This window comes from Mobula hypostoma, chromosome 11 (genome assembly GCF_963921235.1).
Source record: "Mobula hypostoma chromosome 11, sMobHyp1.1, whole genome shotgun sequence".
Taxonomy (NCBI): Eukaryota; Metazoa; Chordata; class Chondrichthyes; order Myliobatiformes; family Myliobatidae; genus Mobula; species Mobula hypostoma.
This window is the reverse complement of record NC_086107.1, coordinates 91136753-91151449: the sequence shown is the minus strand read 5'-3', so window position 1 is coordinate 91151449 and position 14697 is coordinate 91136753. Positions and strand designations below refer to the sequence as shown.

Below are 14697 nucleotides of genomic sequence, written 5' to 3'. Positions count from 1 at the left end.
ATCTCTCATTAGTAACAGCTTCCAAGCTGTCAGGGCCCCAAGTTATGAACATATTCCCTAAGTTTGTCACTTCTCTCCCCATCTTAATATTTCCTTCTAGCGTTCTGCGAAATTTGAAACAAAAGCTTTAGAAAGGGCGAAAGGGCTTGGGTCCTTTTGTATGCAAGATTATAGAGTGGGGGTGCATCTGGGCCACACAGGGAAGCATTTCTCATTACCAGATGGTTTAGGGAACAGGGGATTCAGAACATGTTAGTGTAGCAGTCACTGTAACGCTACTTACAGTGCCAGCAACCTGGGTTTAATTCCCGCTGCTGTCAATAAAGAGTTTGTATGTTCTCGCTGTGACCACGTGGGTTTCCTTTGTCTGCTCCAGTTTCCTTCCACATTCTAAAGATATACGGGTTAGTCGGTTAATTGGACACATGGGTGTAGCTGGGCTTTTGGGCTGGAAGGGCCTGTAACCATGCTCTCTCTCTAAAATAAAGTGACACTGCCCCGCTCATCCCCTTGAACCCACCCCTCATCACCTTCAATGCATGCCCTCCGGTATTAGACATTTCAACCCTGGGAAACAGATACTCTCTGTCCATTCCATCTATGCCTCTCATAATCTTGGAAAGCTCTATCAGGTCTCCCCTCAGCCTCTGGCACCCCAGAGAAAACAACTCAAGTTCATCTAGCCCCTCGAGATAGCACATGCCCTCTAAACCAGACAGCATTCTGCACCCTTCCTACAGTGGGGTGACCAGAACTGTATGCAATACTCCAGATGTGGCCTAACCAAATTGTTATAAAGTTGCAGCCTAAACTCTCGACTTTTCAACTCAATGCCTTGATTAATAAAAACAAGCATTCCCAAAGTCTTCTTAAAACCACTATATTGACCTGAAGACACATGTTCCTTTCCAAAAATGTCCAGATAAGCACTCGGTTGATTCAGATGGCATTAAAAATACAATGGTCGGCAGATATGGTAGGTGGAAGAGCCTATTTCTGAAGTGTACTCTGTAGCCCTTTGGCAGGTTGAAGATAGGAGGGGGAGAAGTGAGAAAAGGATTTCTTGACCTTTAAAACTGCGATGATCTTAAGGTTACTACCAGTGTAGGGGGTGCTAAGAGTCATCCAGGGCTTTCAAACTCCATAGGAGCTTGAGCTATGAAAATTTTCAGGGCTACAGGGAGAGAACAGAGGGAATGGAATTGATTGGAATGGTCAGCAATGAGCAAGCACTGAACTTCATGTACCACATGTGTATATAGGAAAGTTGTTACTTTACAACTTTGACTCTGAGTAAGTTATTTCAGTAACTGATGGGTAGCACATTTAATACTGCATTCGACACCAAAAAGCATCCCAAACCAATGTTGTTCCCACATACTCCAGCAACAGGTCACAGAAACACACACTTTTTCGAGCTGGACAGAAACTATATACAAATTCCTGGCTGAGTTCCTCCACGCAATACAACACCTCATCAACTACCTCAAGCTCCACCCAAGTTTTCAATCAGCTGTACACGGAAGGCTGAGGGCTGAACTTTGCAAGAATTAAGAGCTATCATTACAAAAATCAGCCCATTTGACCTATCCAGTCTGCTCTACCATTCGGTCGGGGTACTTTTTTTAAACTCTCAACCCTATTCTCCTACCTTCTCCTCAAAACCTCTGCTGCCCTCAATAATCAAGAACCTATCAACCTCTGCTTTAAATATACCCAACGATCAACCTCCTTCAACCACCAGAGCTTAAACTGTTGTTTTACACCTCAGCTAGTTGTCAAATTGTTCCTTAATTCATCTTTCAACTACTTCACCACTCACTTGCTTAAAAACCTGCTCCTGAATTTCTGTTCGGCCATTTAATACTCAAAGCCCTCTTTGAATCTGCTACCGAAGGAAGTACTTTGCTCTATCTTGCAGATAATAATTCTCAACTCTAACAACCTCGTGTATGACTTGGTGGAGTAGTTGTTAAATTACTGAATTATTTCTCTGATATGGACCAATAAATTAATGATCTGAATTAAAATCCCACCATAATGAAAAAACAAAAAACATATCATTAATGACAACCAAAATCCTATTTGTCGCAAGGAGACAAATCTAGATTTCCCAATTGACAATTATCATTAACGGTTTCAAGTGCCAGTCTACATCAGTTTGAACATCCAATTTGCTCTATGCTTGCAGACAAAGCCCTCATGTCTAGGAACACTTCTGCAGTAAAGTTCTTGTCTCTCATTTTCAAAATGTCTGACTGTCATCTTTCCCTACCCTACATATCTGATATGTGATTTTTATAAATGACCTGGATGAGGAAGTGGAGGAATGGGTTAGTAAATTTGCTGATGACACAATGGTCGGGGGTGCTGTGGATAGTCAGAGGTTACAGCCGGACATTGATAGGATGCAAAACTGGGCTGAGAAGTGGCAGATGGAGTTCAATCCAGATAAGTGTGAGGTGGTTCATTTTGGTAGGTCAAATATGATGGCAGAATATAGTATTAATGGTAAGACTCTTAGCAGTGTGGAGGATCAGAGGGATCGTGGGGTCCAAGTCCATAGGACATTCAAAGCAGCTGCGCAGGTTGACTCTGTGGTTAAGAAGGCATATGGTGCATTGGCCTTCATCAACTGTGGGATTGAGGTTAAGAGCCGAGAGCTAATATTACAGCTATATAGGACCTTGGTCAGACCCCACTTGGAGTACTGTGCTCAGTTCTGGTCACCTCACTCCAGGAAAGATATGGAAACTATAGAAAGGGTGCACAGGAAATTTACAAGGATGTTGCCTGGATTGGGCAGCATGCATTATGAGAATAGGTTAAGTGAACTCTGCCTTTTCTCCTTGGAGCAATGGAGGATGAGAGGTGACCTGATAGAAGTATACAAGATGATGAGAGGCAGTGATGGTGTGGATAGTCAGAGGCTTTTTCCCAGGGCTGAAATGGCTAACACGAGAGGGTACAGTTTTAAGGTGCTTGTAAGTAGGCACAGAGGAGATGTCAGGGCTAAGGTTTTTTTTAAAACGCAGAGAGTGGTGAGTGTCTGGAATGGGCTGCCGACGATGGTGGTGGAGGTGGATACGATAGGTTCTTTTAAGAGACTCCTGGATAGGTACATGGAGCTTAGAAAAATAGAGGGCTATGGGTAACCCTAGGTAATTTCTAAAGTAAGTACACGTTCGGCACAGCATTGTGGGCCGAAGGGCCTGTATTGTGCTGTAGGTTTTCTATGTTTCTGTACTTCCTGAGATCGCCAATTCTGGTCAATCTGCGACTCAAATACAAAACTAAAGGGACAGCACAAAAAAAAACAGTTGATGTAGATGAACTATGATGTTCTGCCTGCAAGGCTTGCTTTTGCTTCCAGTACGTATAACACCCTGGGAAGGTTTCACTCTTTCTGTAGAAGCAGTGTATGGGTTATGGTTAGAGATAACATGAGCTAGGTCTTTTGTTCGGCGTGAGAGGAAGAGAGAAGATGCTGGAGAGAACTGGTCGTGGGAGATGAGGGGAGATCGTTATTTGATGGAGCCAGGCTGCAAGATCAACTGAGGATCAGTAATTTGAGCTCCAGCTGGTTCACATTAATTACAAGGGTCTTTTCGTTTTTAATTTCTTTTCTTTACTCATCCTTTAGATAAGATTCACAAATATAATTCCTTTAATTGTATGTAGTGTGCTGTCTGTTGTTTCTTGGCATTGAGTTGTAACAAGGTTGCAAATTACACAGCATCCACACAAACCGGGGTTTGGGATGGGACAGCCACCTCAATCTCACCGGTCTGGCCAGACCGGAGGGTGCCTTCCCTAGATTTATGCAGCCAAGGAAACCAACGGGATTTCATACATATCTACAGAAAGTGGGCCTTTGAGAGAATTTCGAAGTTTGGGAACCGGGAAGCCAAACAGCATGAGCATTACAGTGGAGCAACTCAGATGGGGAAAGAGCAAGAGATGAGCAGTGGAGATCTCAGAGTATGTAGGACAGGGAAAGACCAGTCAGGTGTTTTGAAAATAAGAAATAAGAACTTTACAGCAGAAGTGTTTCTGGACCTGAGGGCTCATGTCCGTAAGCATAGAGACTGCTGAGCGAAGGGGTACATTAAATAGGATGTTCAAACTGGACCAGGCTGGGAGCTGAAACCATAAATGATGATTACCAAAGGGGGGAGTGATGTTGTCAGTATGTCATGTTAAAGCAAATGTTAAATAGAAAAATGGGAGGGCGTGTGTTCTTAGTATGTCAGGTTAAAGCAATGTTTTACTATGACTTCATCCAATTCAGAAAGGCTCATCCAGAAACACTCGACCGGACCGAATGGCTTTGTCCAGAAACACTCGACCCCACCGAGTGGCTTTGTCCAGAAATACTCGACCGGACCGAGTGGCTTCGTCCAGAAACACTCGACCGGACTGAGCGGCTTTGTCCAGAAACACTCGACCCCACCGAGCGGCTTCGTCCAGAAACACTCGACCCCACCGAGCGGCTTCGTCCAGAAACACTCGACCCCACCGAGCGGCTTCGTCCAGAAACACTCGACCCCACCGAGCGGCTTCGTCCAGAAACACTCGACCGGACCGAGCGGCTTCGTCCAGAAACACTCGACCGGACCGAGCGGCTTCGTCCAGAAACACTCGACCGGACCGAGCGGCTTCGTCCAGAAACACTCGACCGGACCGAGCGGCTTCGTCCAGAAGCACTCGACCGGACCGAGCGGCTTTGTCCAGAAGCACTCGACCGGACCCAGCGGCTTCGTCCAGAAACACTCGACCGGACCGAGCGGCTTCGTCCAGAAACACTCGACCGGACCGAGCGGCTTCGTCCAGAAACACTCGACCGGACCGAGCGGCTTCGTCCAGAAACACTCGACCGGACAGAGTGGATGCAAATGATTGTGGAAAACACAGATGAGTCAGCCTTTGCAAGGAAAAGATATTGCATTCATCCAGCACCTGATCTTATCCTCAGGACCTCAGTGCCTATTACTTATGTGCAACCATTAGCATCAACAGCTCACCTTAACATCTCTAAACCCGCTGTCTCGCAAGGACATAGTCAGACAGAAACTAAAGGAAATGACATGAGAGATAACTAAGATTTAGTGCCAAGGTTCCCAAACTCTTTTATGCCATGGACCAAACCATTAAGCAAGGGGTCTGTGGACCTAGATTGGGAACGCCTGATCTCGTGAGAATTAGTACAGGACAACAAAAACCAAACTATTTAGCTGAACAATCAGAAGATAAATAGAAATATGGACACATTTAACCTGTGTTCATAAATATTTCAACACAGCAAAGTTCTCCACAGGAGTACAATTCAACAAAATATCGCCGTGCGGTTCAGCAGTGGTTGTAGGCAGGTGCCCGAAGACAGTTTAAAGCCAGAGCTCGGCAGCTGAAGTGATGGCCTCCTGACAGTCCAGGTTAGAAGGATGTATACTTGTTGGGGGGGGGGGGTGAAGGTCAGTAAAGTTATATATTTAAGAGGGGCAAGGCCAGGATAGACAGGCAAACTGGGGATATCTCTTGTCTGGGAATCAATAACCGTCAACAAGGACATGGCAGATGGGCCGGTAAGATGATGCAAGCCAGGGCGAGGGTCAGGGATAGAGACAGGAATCAGCTGGAGGCAAAGAGGATAATGGTTTCAGCAGCAGGTGTGCCAAAGCAGGGTGAGAAATGAGCACTCCCTTTGAGGTGCGAGTACATGGTCTCAGACACAAGGGCAGAGGCATAACCCACCATTCTAGAGATATCAAATTAGATCAATATATTAATTTCAGGGACATAGCTGAAGGACGGCTTCCCTATGAGAACATTTCAAAGTGAAACATGTCAATTAACAACTACTTTACAAATCGCACCTTTTACATCCAATTCTCATTTATTTGAAGTTGGGCCAAGCAGATCACAGCTGCAGAATTACGACTGAAACATTAAAACCGCACAGAGAGCTGAGAACACTAATTGCAATATATTTTTAAATATCTTTGGCTTTTCTTTACAAACTACACATCGAAACAAATGCTACACCCTTCAATGAGTTATCGTAAACCACTAGGATTGCTTGTGTCTTTGTACAGTGAACCCTGGCCTTCTTCCACATTAACAAAAGCAATGATGCAATCTACTTAAAACATTTAAAATGGGAGGTTTCTGGGCATTGGAAAATACTGGAAATAAGAAATAGGTCTGGCAGCATTTGTTGGAAAAGAAACAGAATTAGTATCTCAGACTACAAATTAAAGTGGAAATGTGGAATAAAAATACATTCCAGTCCTGGTGAAGGGTCTGGACTCAAAATATCGACTGTTTATTCCTCCCCATATAAGCAGCTTGACCTGCTGAGATCCTCCAGCTTTTTGTGTGTGTGTTGCTCTGGTTTCCAGCATCTGCGGAGTCTCGTGTAATAGAAACACATTGATTGAGACAAACAGTGGGTTAAACTACACTTGTGAAACAGAAATAATGTTTCAGGTTGAAGTGTTTGTCATTCCACAGACGCTAAGCATTTCAGAATCAGATTTCATATCACTGCCCCACAATTTGTTGTTTTGTGGCAGTACATAGTAAACAACTATAATTACAATAAGAAATATTGTCCTTTGAGGTGAGAGTACATGGTGTCAGATACAAGTGCTGACACACAATCCATTACAAACTCCTCCAAAAGGGCTACAACCTCGTCCTTGGGGTTGGAGGTTTGTGTGCCTCAATGACCACGAGAGCTACGTTGGCTGGAGTCAAGGCTTTATGCTTTGACTCTTGGTAGGGTCACCCATGCCAAACAGGTCAAAGGGTAGAGGCCAGACTAAGAGTGGTCCACCGGTCCTCCAGGTTCAGGGCTAACAACCCTGGCTGGGCAAACAAAATTGTTATGGAAACAGCAATGAAGAATCCTTCTAGACTTGACTCAATTCCTGAGTCTCCACCCGGAACATACGTGACTGCCAGTAGTGAAAACCGAGAGGGAGCTATACTGACATGATGAAGGAAGCCCTGAACACCGCCAGTGGTGCAGGACCTTCATTGCTGCCCTAAATGCCAGCGGCGTAATGGTCAGAAATAAATATATAAACTGATATATACAACTTAAATAAATAGTGCAGAAACAGAGCAAAATAAAGAGGTATTGTACATGGGCTCATTCTCCATTCAGAAATCTGACGGCAGAGAGAAGTGTTCCTAAAACGTTGCAAGTGTCACACTGAGTTAGTTTTTGATTTTCAATGCAATCTTTTTGCTCCATCAGCACGGGGGGTGGGGAATGATACACATTGTGGAAAGAACGCCAACTTTGGAAGTAACTGATTCCTGTTCACATCAGATGCACCTTTGAAATTCACAACCACCTCCAGCAATGTGCCGTTTCTCCAAACCCAGCTCCTATCACAAGGCAATATTCCAACAGCAAGTCGATAGAAATATTCACTCTGGACACGGGAAGGAGCCCCGATTTTAAACAGGGAGGCACTGGCTTTAACACCTCAACTGCGTGAGGCATCTAAACAGCAGATTATATAGTTCCAGAGTCACTTAAACTACATTTCCCAGAGAACAGCGCGACAGATTTAATGATACACATGCGCACACGGAGGGCGCCGGGATCTCCAGGCATGCGCAGCAAGAAGTGCCAACGATGCGCAAGCGCAATCTCACCTGGTGCAGAGCGCTGATGCCGTCCGCGTTGGCGCAGTTGACGCCAGCCCCGCCCCGCAGCATCTCGGCCGCGTCCCGCGCGTCCCCGCTCGCACAGGCCGCCAGGAACTCAGCCGCCGCCTCAAACCGCACCCGCCGCGGGCTGCTCCCCGCACCGGGCCGTGCCCGCCACCGCGGCTCGCTCGCCTCCAGGTCGGTACACGAGCCCCTCCAGCGCTGCAACTGCAGCTTCCGCTTCTCACTGGCGGCCACGGCGGCGGCAGCGGCCACCCCTCTGCCCGGCCGCTCCGACATTTTGCACCGCTGCCGCCCTCTTTCCGCGGGCATGCCCTACGCGCTGACATAGTTCCGGTGCGTGGGCCGGTTTGGCATCCTGGGAAATGTAGTCTGCGATGGTTGGGACTGATGGGAACTGTAGTTCAGTTTAGTGGGGCACTGGAGGGTGTGAGGGATCTTGGAGTTGTACTCCACCTGCGGCTGGGCTTTGGGTCTTGAAATATTTGGACAGGTAAATTAAACTCTAGTCATATTGGTGCTCTTGCTACGTCTTTTGAAGGAATAAAGCCTGTGGCAATTTGTTGATGATAGCAGGTTAAGTCAATAAACACTGATACCAGATATGTTAGGATAACATTATTAGGAAAGGGTGAACAGCCTGGGTTGAAGAGTATCAAAGACATGCCTTCAAAACTAAGAAAAGTTTTAAAGGAACACACACAAAATGCTGGAGGAACTCAAAAGGCCTGGAAGCATCAATGGTAAACAGTAACTGTCAACATTTCAGGCTGAGACCCTTCATCAGGACTGGGGAAAAAAGAGACGAGAAGGCAGGGTAAGAAGGTGGGGGAAGGTGAGGAAAAAGTACAAGGTGTGGGTGATAGGTGGAACAGGGGAAGGGGAGAAGTAAAGAGCTGGTAAGTCAGTTGGTGAAAGAGATAAAGGGCTGGAGAAGGGGGGATCTGATAGGAGAGGGCAGAAGGCCATGGAAAAAAGGGAAGAGGGAGCTGATGGGTGGGTAAGGAGATAATGTGAGAGAGCGAAATGGGACTGGGGAATGGTGAAGGGGGTGGGGCAATTACTAGAAGTTTGAGAAGTCGATGTTGATACCATCATGTTGGAGGCTACCCAGACGGAATGGAGAAGAGGTGTTGCTCCTCCAACCTGAGTGTGGCTTCATCGCCACAGTAGAGGAGGTAATGGACTGATGTGTCGAAATGGGAGTAAGGTTAAGATGTGCTGTTTTAAAGGACTGTATACGGAGAAAATGTTTCCGCTTACTGCGTTCGACACAGAAGGAGGCTTTTGGGTCTGTATCTGTATGCAGAGCATTACTTCTGTTCCCCCTTCCTCATTTCTCTAGAGACTACAACTTCACATCCCACAAAATTCCGTTTTCCCACTTACCTGTGCTGAGTAGAATTAGAATCAGGTTCTCATCAATGAGATAGATCACGGAATTCATTGTTTTGCTGCAGCAGTACAGTGTAATACATGTTAAAAATTGATATAAGTTCTATTAAAGAATATAGAAAACATTTAAATTGTGCAAATAGCAAAATACTGAGTTAGTGTTCATAGACCATTCAGATATCTGATGGGAGAGGGGAAGAGTTGTTCTTGAAATGGGTGTGTGTGTCTTCAGGTATGGTAGAAGAGGGTATGTTGTCGGACGTGAAGGGTCACGACAGCTGGTGACTCTAGACACACCACCTTTTGAAAATGTCCTTAATGGCAGGGAGGTTAGTGCCCATGATCTACCTGGCTGAGTGGACAGCCCTCTGCAGCTTTTTTTGCTTTATGATCCTGTGTGTTGGAGTTCATACAGCCGTAGATAGTATATCAGCTGGTCCTGGGAATGTGGGAGGAAAGTGAAACAGCCAGCTGAAACCATTGTTAAGTGAGTGTGTCACCCTTAACTTGACACCCTCCTTATAGGAGTCACCAAGGCATCAAAAGGGAATTCTGGATAATCGTCTTAACCCCAAAGGGAATCATACTGTGGAACTCATGGCCATGGGTTAAAATGAATGACGTAGATCCACTATTCGTTCCTAATTACAAACGTGGGAGCAGTTATTGAACACTTGGCTCTTCAGCGTCAGTCAGATCAAAGCTGATGTGACTGTAGCCTGTAATACAAAATGAACTTTATTGTCTCGTTTGTAAACAGGAGGGAAACCCCTAGTTCTAAATTCTTCCACACGGAGAAAAGCCCCATCCATATCCACCCTCCTTCGAACTGAGCAACACATTTACATCCTTGTTTAAGTAAGGAGCCCAGTATTGTATGCAGATGTGGTCTCACCACTGCTCTGTATAGGCACAAGCTCCCTATGGCCTCACAATAAATGGCAACAAAGGTTCTTTGTGTAACTCATGGTTTTCAATCCATGTCAACAACATAATTCTATTTTAATTAATTACAAATTTTACATTTTATTTATACGATACAGTGTGGAGCCACACCACCCCAGCAACCCCCGACAAACCCGACTAGCCCTAACCTAATCACGGGATAATTTACAATGACCAATTAACCCAGCTGGTACCTCTTTGGACTGTGGGAAGAAATCAGAGCACCCGGGGAAAACCCCACACATTCCACAGGGAGGACGTAGAGAGACTCCTTACAGATGGCGCCAGATTTGAACTCTGAACTCCGGAATGCCCCGAGCTGTAACAGCATCGCACTAACCACTACGCTACCGTGGCGCCCTTTTGAGCATTTTTGTGAAGCTTGTGCATTGGTCTTTACCCACACATCGTTGTAAACCAAAAAGTGCCCATGAATATATTTATCTTATTACTGTCTGTGATTAACCCTAGCATAATCACCAAATAATTTACAATGACTAATTAACCTACCCAGTACATGACAGTGCCTGCATTTCACCCCTTTCCCCACTGCAAAGTAAAGAAAAGATGTTCTTTACTTGTCACGTTCAGTGAAATGCACCCGTTTGTGTCAACGACCACCACGGTCCAAAGGCGTGCTGAGTGCAGCCCGCAAGCATCACCACGCTTCTGGCGCCAACATGGCACGCCCACAACTTACGAACCCTAACCCGTCTGTCTTTGGAATGTGGAAACTCTCACAGTCATGAGGAGAACGTACAAACTCCTTACAGGCAGCCAGCGGGAATCGAACCCCGGTTGTGATTGCCGGTGCTGTAACTGCTGTTCTCCCTTGCCGCCCAGTAGTTTGAGAAATTCCACTTCCATCCAAGACCATATAATATAAGTGTTGCTTTATTATAAATATGAAAGCAAAGTACATTGGATTCTGGTTAATTGGGGAACCTGCTTGTTTATTTGTTTAGTTAGTGGCCTTTCGAGCCACGCCACTTCAGCAACCCCACAACCTTGGTTAATCGTGGGACAAATTACAATGACCAATTAACATGTCTGGACTTTGGGGGAGAAACCGGACAGCTTGGGGACAACCCTGACATTCCACAGGGAGGACGTACCTTACAGAATGGCTCTGGAATCGAACACTGAATTCCAGAATGCGCTGAGCTATAATAACATCGCCCTCCCCCCCCCCGCCATAAAAAAAGATTAAAACATTAAAGAATAAAAAACTAATTGAAAAAATAGTCTGGAGCCCTTCATTTATTTGGGACACTATGCTGCATAATTGGGACAGGAGACTGTTGTCGAAGCTTCTCACTAGTGTCAGTCGCATGCACTCGTGTGGCTGTTAAACACTACACCGTGCTTAGAACAAACAGTTTTTAAACAGATTTAGTTGCATGCATTTGTGTTTAAAAAGCAGCGATTTATGCCACTAATGGTGAGAAATAAGCAGTAAGACAATTCAGAACCGTTTTGCTCACTGCGGCTTCAAGCATTCAGGCTCAGAGATGCCAGAAACGGTCGGGAGTGAAAAGGAAACGACTTCACAACTTCAACAAGTTTGGAACTATGAAGAATTTCAAAGTATAAACTACATTTATTATTAAAGTATGTATACATAGTACAACCTTGAGATTTGTCTCATGAGAAGCAGCCACAAAACAAGAAACCCAAAAGAACCCATGAGAAAAAATCTAACCAACACCCAGTATCTAGAGAAAGAGAAAAAAACAAATTGTGCAAACAACAGAAGCAAGCAAATGGCACTCAGAATGAAAGTGAGTCCATAGACATGAAGCCCGGAGCAGGCCATGGCCTTATCCTCAGATGAGCACATGGTGGACTCAACGTTGCTGAGCCTTCAGCCTTGTCTTCAGTTCAGCAAGTAGCAGAGTAAATGTCATGGAGCCCACAGACAGAAAGCCTGGAGCAGACCCACAGCCTAAGCCTCAGTGCAGTGAAGGGCGGAGCAGACGTTGTGAAGCAGCGAGCAGAACCGACTCGACCCTCACCTCCAGTCTCGACACCCAGCCTTTTCAATCCATCCTGCCCAGTGTTTAAATTGTCCAGACACTGAGTCGTTCCTCACACTAGGACACAGGCCCTATCACGTCGATACACTCTGGGCCTGGACTCCTCCGCCACGTTCCGGTCCACACTTGATCTTTCCAAATCGGTCTGGATGCTTATATTGATCAAACCTTGCTCTCGGTTTAAGTGGACGGGCTGCAAAACCCCTCCACTTCGACCTTTCTCTGCTTCGCTTGCTCCAACTCCATCTCAAACATGCCTCGCCCTCGCTCTGACCAATTCTCAAATGTGCCTTGACCTCGCTTGCATCCGTACTCCTCGACCCTCAAGTCAGCCTCACCTTTGCTCACCTCTTCATTGTTTACGATGATTGTTTATCATAATTTTTTTTTACAGGAAAAGTGTTATTAATGAAGTATTTAGTTGTATTTCTTGCTTTGAGAACCACTAGTAAGTTGTCACCAGCCTTCAGCAGCACCATCTTAAACCAGAAGGTATTGGCAATAATTTTGAATGTTACAATGAAAATGAAGATTTGGAGGATACAATCATCAGAAGTATTATATGAAGGCAGCCCAGTATCGGCAGGAGGAGTCTGCACTGATTTCCTCATTCACAGTCAATCAATAGAAATCTTTCGTCAAGTACTATTATGAACTACAGTTTTATAGTAGTGCATTACTAGTGTTCTAATTTATTCTGCATTTCATTTAAATACATAATTTGTCACTAAGTTAAATGGTAGTTTGTCTTTTTTATACATTTCTTAACTATTTCCATAAGACTTCAACTAATTGGGGCAGCCACTAAATTGAGGCAAAATGCACTGGTCCTCAATTAACCAGAATCCATTGTATATAAAAAGGAAAAAAATACAAGTTTAAAGTGGTATACACTCAAAATGCTGAATGAACTTGATAAGTCAGGCAGCATCTATGGAAATGAATAAATGGTTGATGTTCTGGGCCAAGACTCTATAAACAAAAAGACCTTCAAGACTGGAAAGGAAGGGGGAAGAAGCCAGAATAAGAGTGTGGGGGGAGGGGGAAGGGGAGGGAGAGGAAAGAAGTACAAGCTAGAAGGAGATAGGTGGAGAAATTGATGTTCATGCCATCTTGGTTGGAGGATATCCAGACGGAATATGAGTCGTTGCTCCTCCAGCTCTGAGAGTGGCCTCATAAGACCATAAGATATAGGAGCTTTTTGGCCCATTGAGTTAGCTCTGCCATTTCATCGTGGTTGTTCCGTTTTCCCTCTCAGCCCCAACCTCCTGCTTTCTCCCTGTATCCTTTCATGCCTTGACTACTCAAGAATCTATCAAACTCTGCTTTAACTATACCGTTGGCCTCCACAGCTGCCTGTAACAACAAATTCCACAGATTCAACACTCTTTTGCTGAAGAAATTACTCCTCATCTCTATTCTAAAAGGACGCTCCTCTATTCTGAGGCTGTGTCCTCTGGTCTTAGACTCATCCCCATAGGAAACAGCCGCTCCATCAAGGACTTTCAATGTTTGAAAGGTTTTGTTAAGGAAGCCCCTCATTCATCTGAATTCCAGTACGTAGAGACCCAGAGCCATCAAATGCTCCTCATATGACAAGCCTTTCAATCCCAGAATCATTTTCATGAACCTCCTCTGAGCCCTCTCCAATGTCAGCACATCCTTCCTTAAATAAGGGGCCCAAAACTGCTCACAATACTCTATAAGGCCTCACCAGTGCTTGAGAAAGCCTCAGCATTACATCTTGTCTTTATATTCTAATCCTCTTGAAATGAATGCTAATGTTGCATTTGCCGTCCTAACCATTGACTCAACCTGCAAATTAACTCTTAGAGAATCCTGCATGATGACTCCCAAGTCCCTTTGCACCTCAGATTTTTGAATGTTCTCTCCCTTTAGAAAATATCTGTGCTTTTATTTCTTCTACCAAAGCGCATGACCATACACTTCCTGCCACTGTTTTCCATTTCTTTGCCCATTCACCTAGTCTGTCAAAGACCTTCTGTAGCCTCCACACTTCCCCAAAACTCCCTGCCCCTCCACCTATCTTCATATCATCTGCAGACTTGGCTACAATACCATCAATTCCATCATCCAAATAATTAACAGATTCAAAGAAGCAATCCCTGCACAGACCCCCTGTGGAACACCAGTGGCTCCTTTATTCCCACTCTTTGCCTCCTGCTAATTGGCCAGTATTCTATCCATGCTAGTATCTTTCCTGTAATATAATACCATGGGTTTTTAATTTGTTAAGTAGCCACATGTGAGGCACCTTGTCAAAGGCCTTCTGAAAGTCCAAGTACATAACATCCACCGATTCTCCTTTGACTATCCTGCTTGTTATTTCTTCAAAGAATTCCAACAGATTTGTCAAGCAAGATTTTCCCTTAAGGAAACAATGCTGAATACGGCCCATTTTATCATGAGCCTCCCAGTACTCTGAAACAACATCCTTACCTATCGACTCCAACATTGTCCCAACCATAAAGTCAGGCTAACTGGCCTATCATTTCTTTTCTTCTGCCTCTCTCCCTTCTTGAAGAGTGGAGTGACATTTGCAATTTTCCGGTCCTCTGGATCCATGCCAGAATCAATTGATTCTTGAAAGGTCATTGCTAATTCCTCCACAATATCT

At 45.0% G+C, this 14697-nt stretch overlaps 1 protein-coding gene across 2 annotated transcripts in view; it reads right to left on the bottom strand.

Moving 5' to 3' along the window:
- LOC134353938 (protein phosphatase 1 regulatory subunit 12C-like) overlaps nt 1-7998 on the bottom strand; it is a 77332-nt gene extending 69334 nt beyond the window's left edge. For both annotated transcript variants that reach the window (XM_063062511.1, XM_063062512.1), the window contains exon 1: nt 7669-7998. In XM_063062511.1, the coding sequence (XP_062918581.1) occupies nt 7669-7995 (327 nt within the window). In that variant the 5' untranslated portion in view covers nt 7996-7998. The remainder of the gene's footprint in view (nt 1-7668) is intronic.
- Between the last annotated feature and the right edge of the window lie 6699 nt (nt 7999-14697).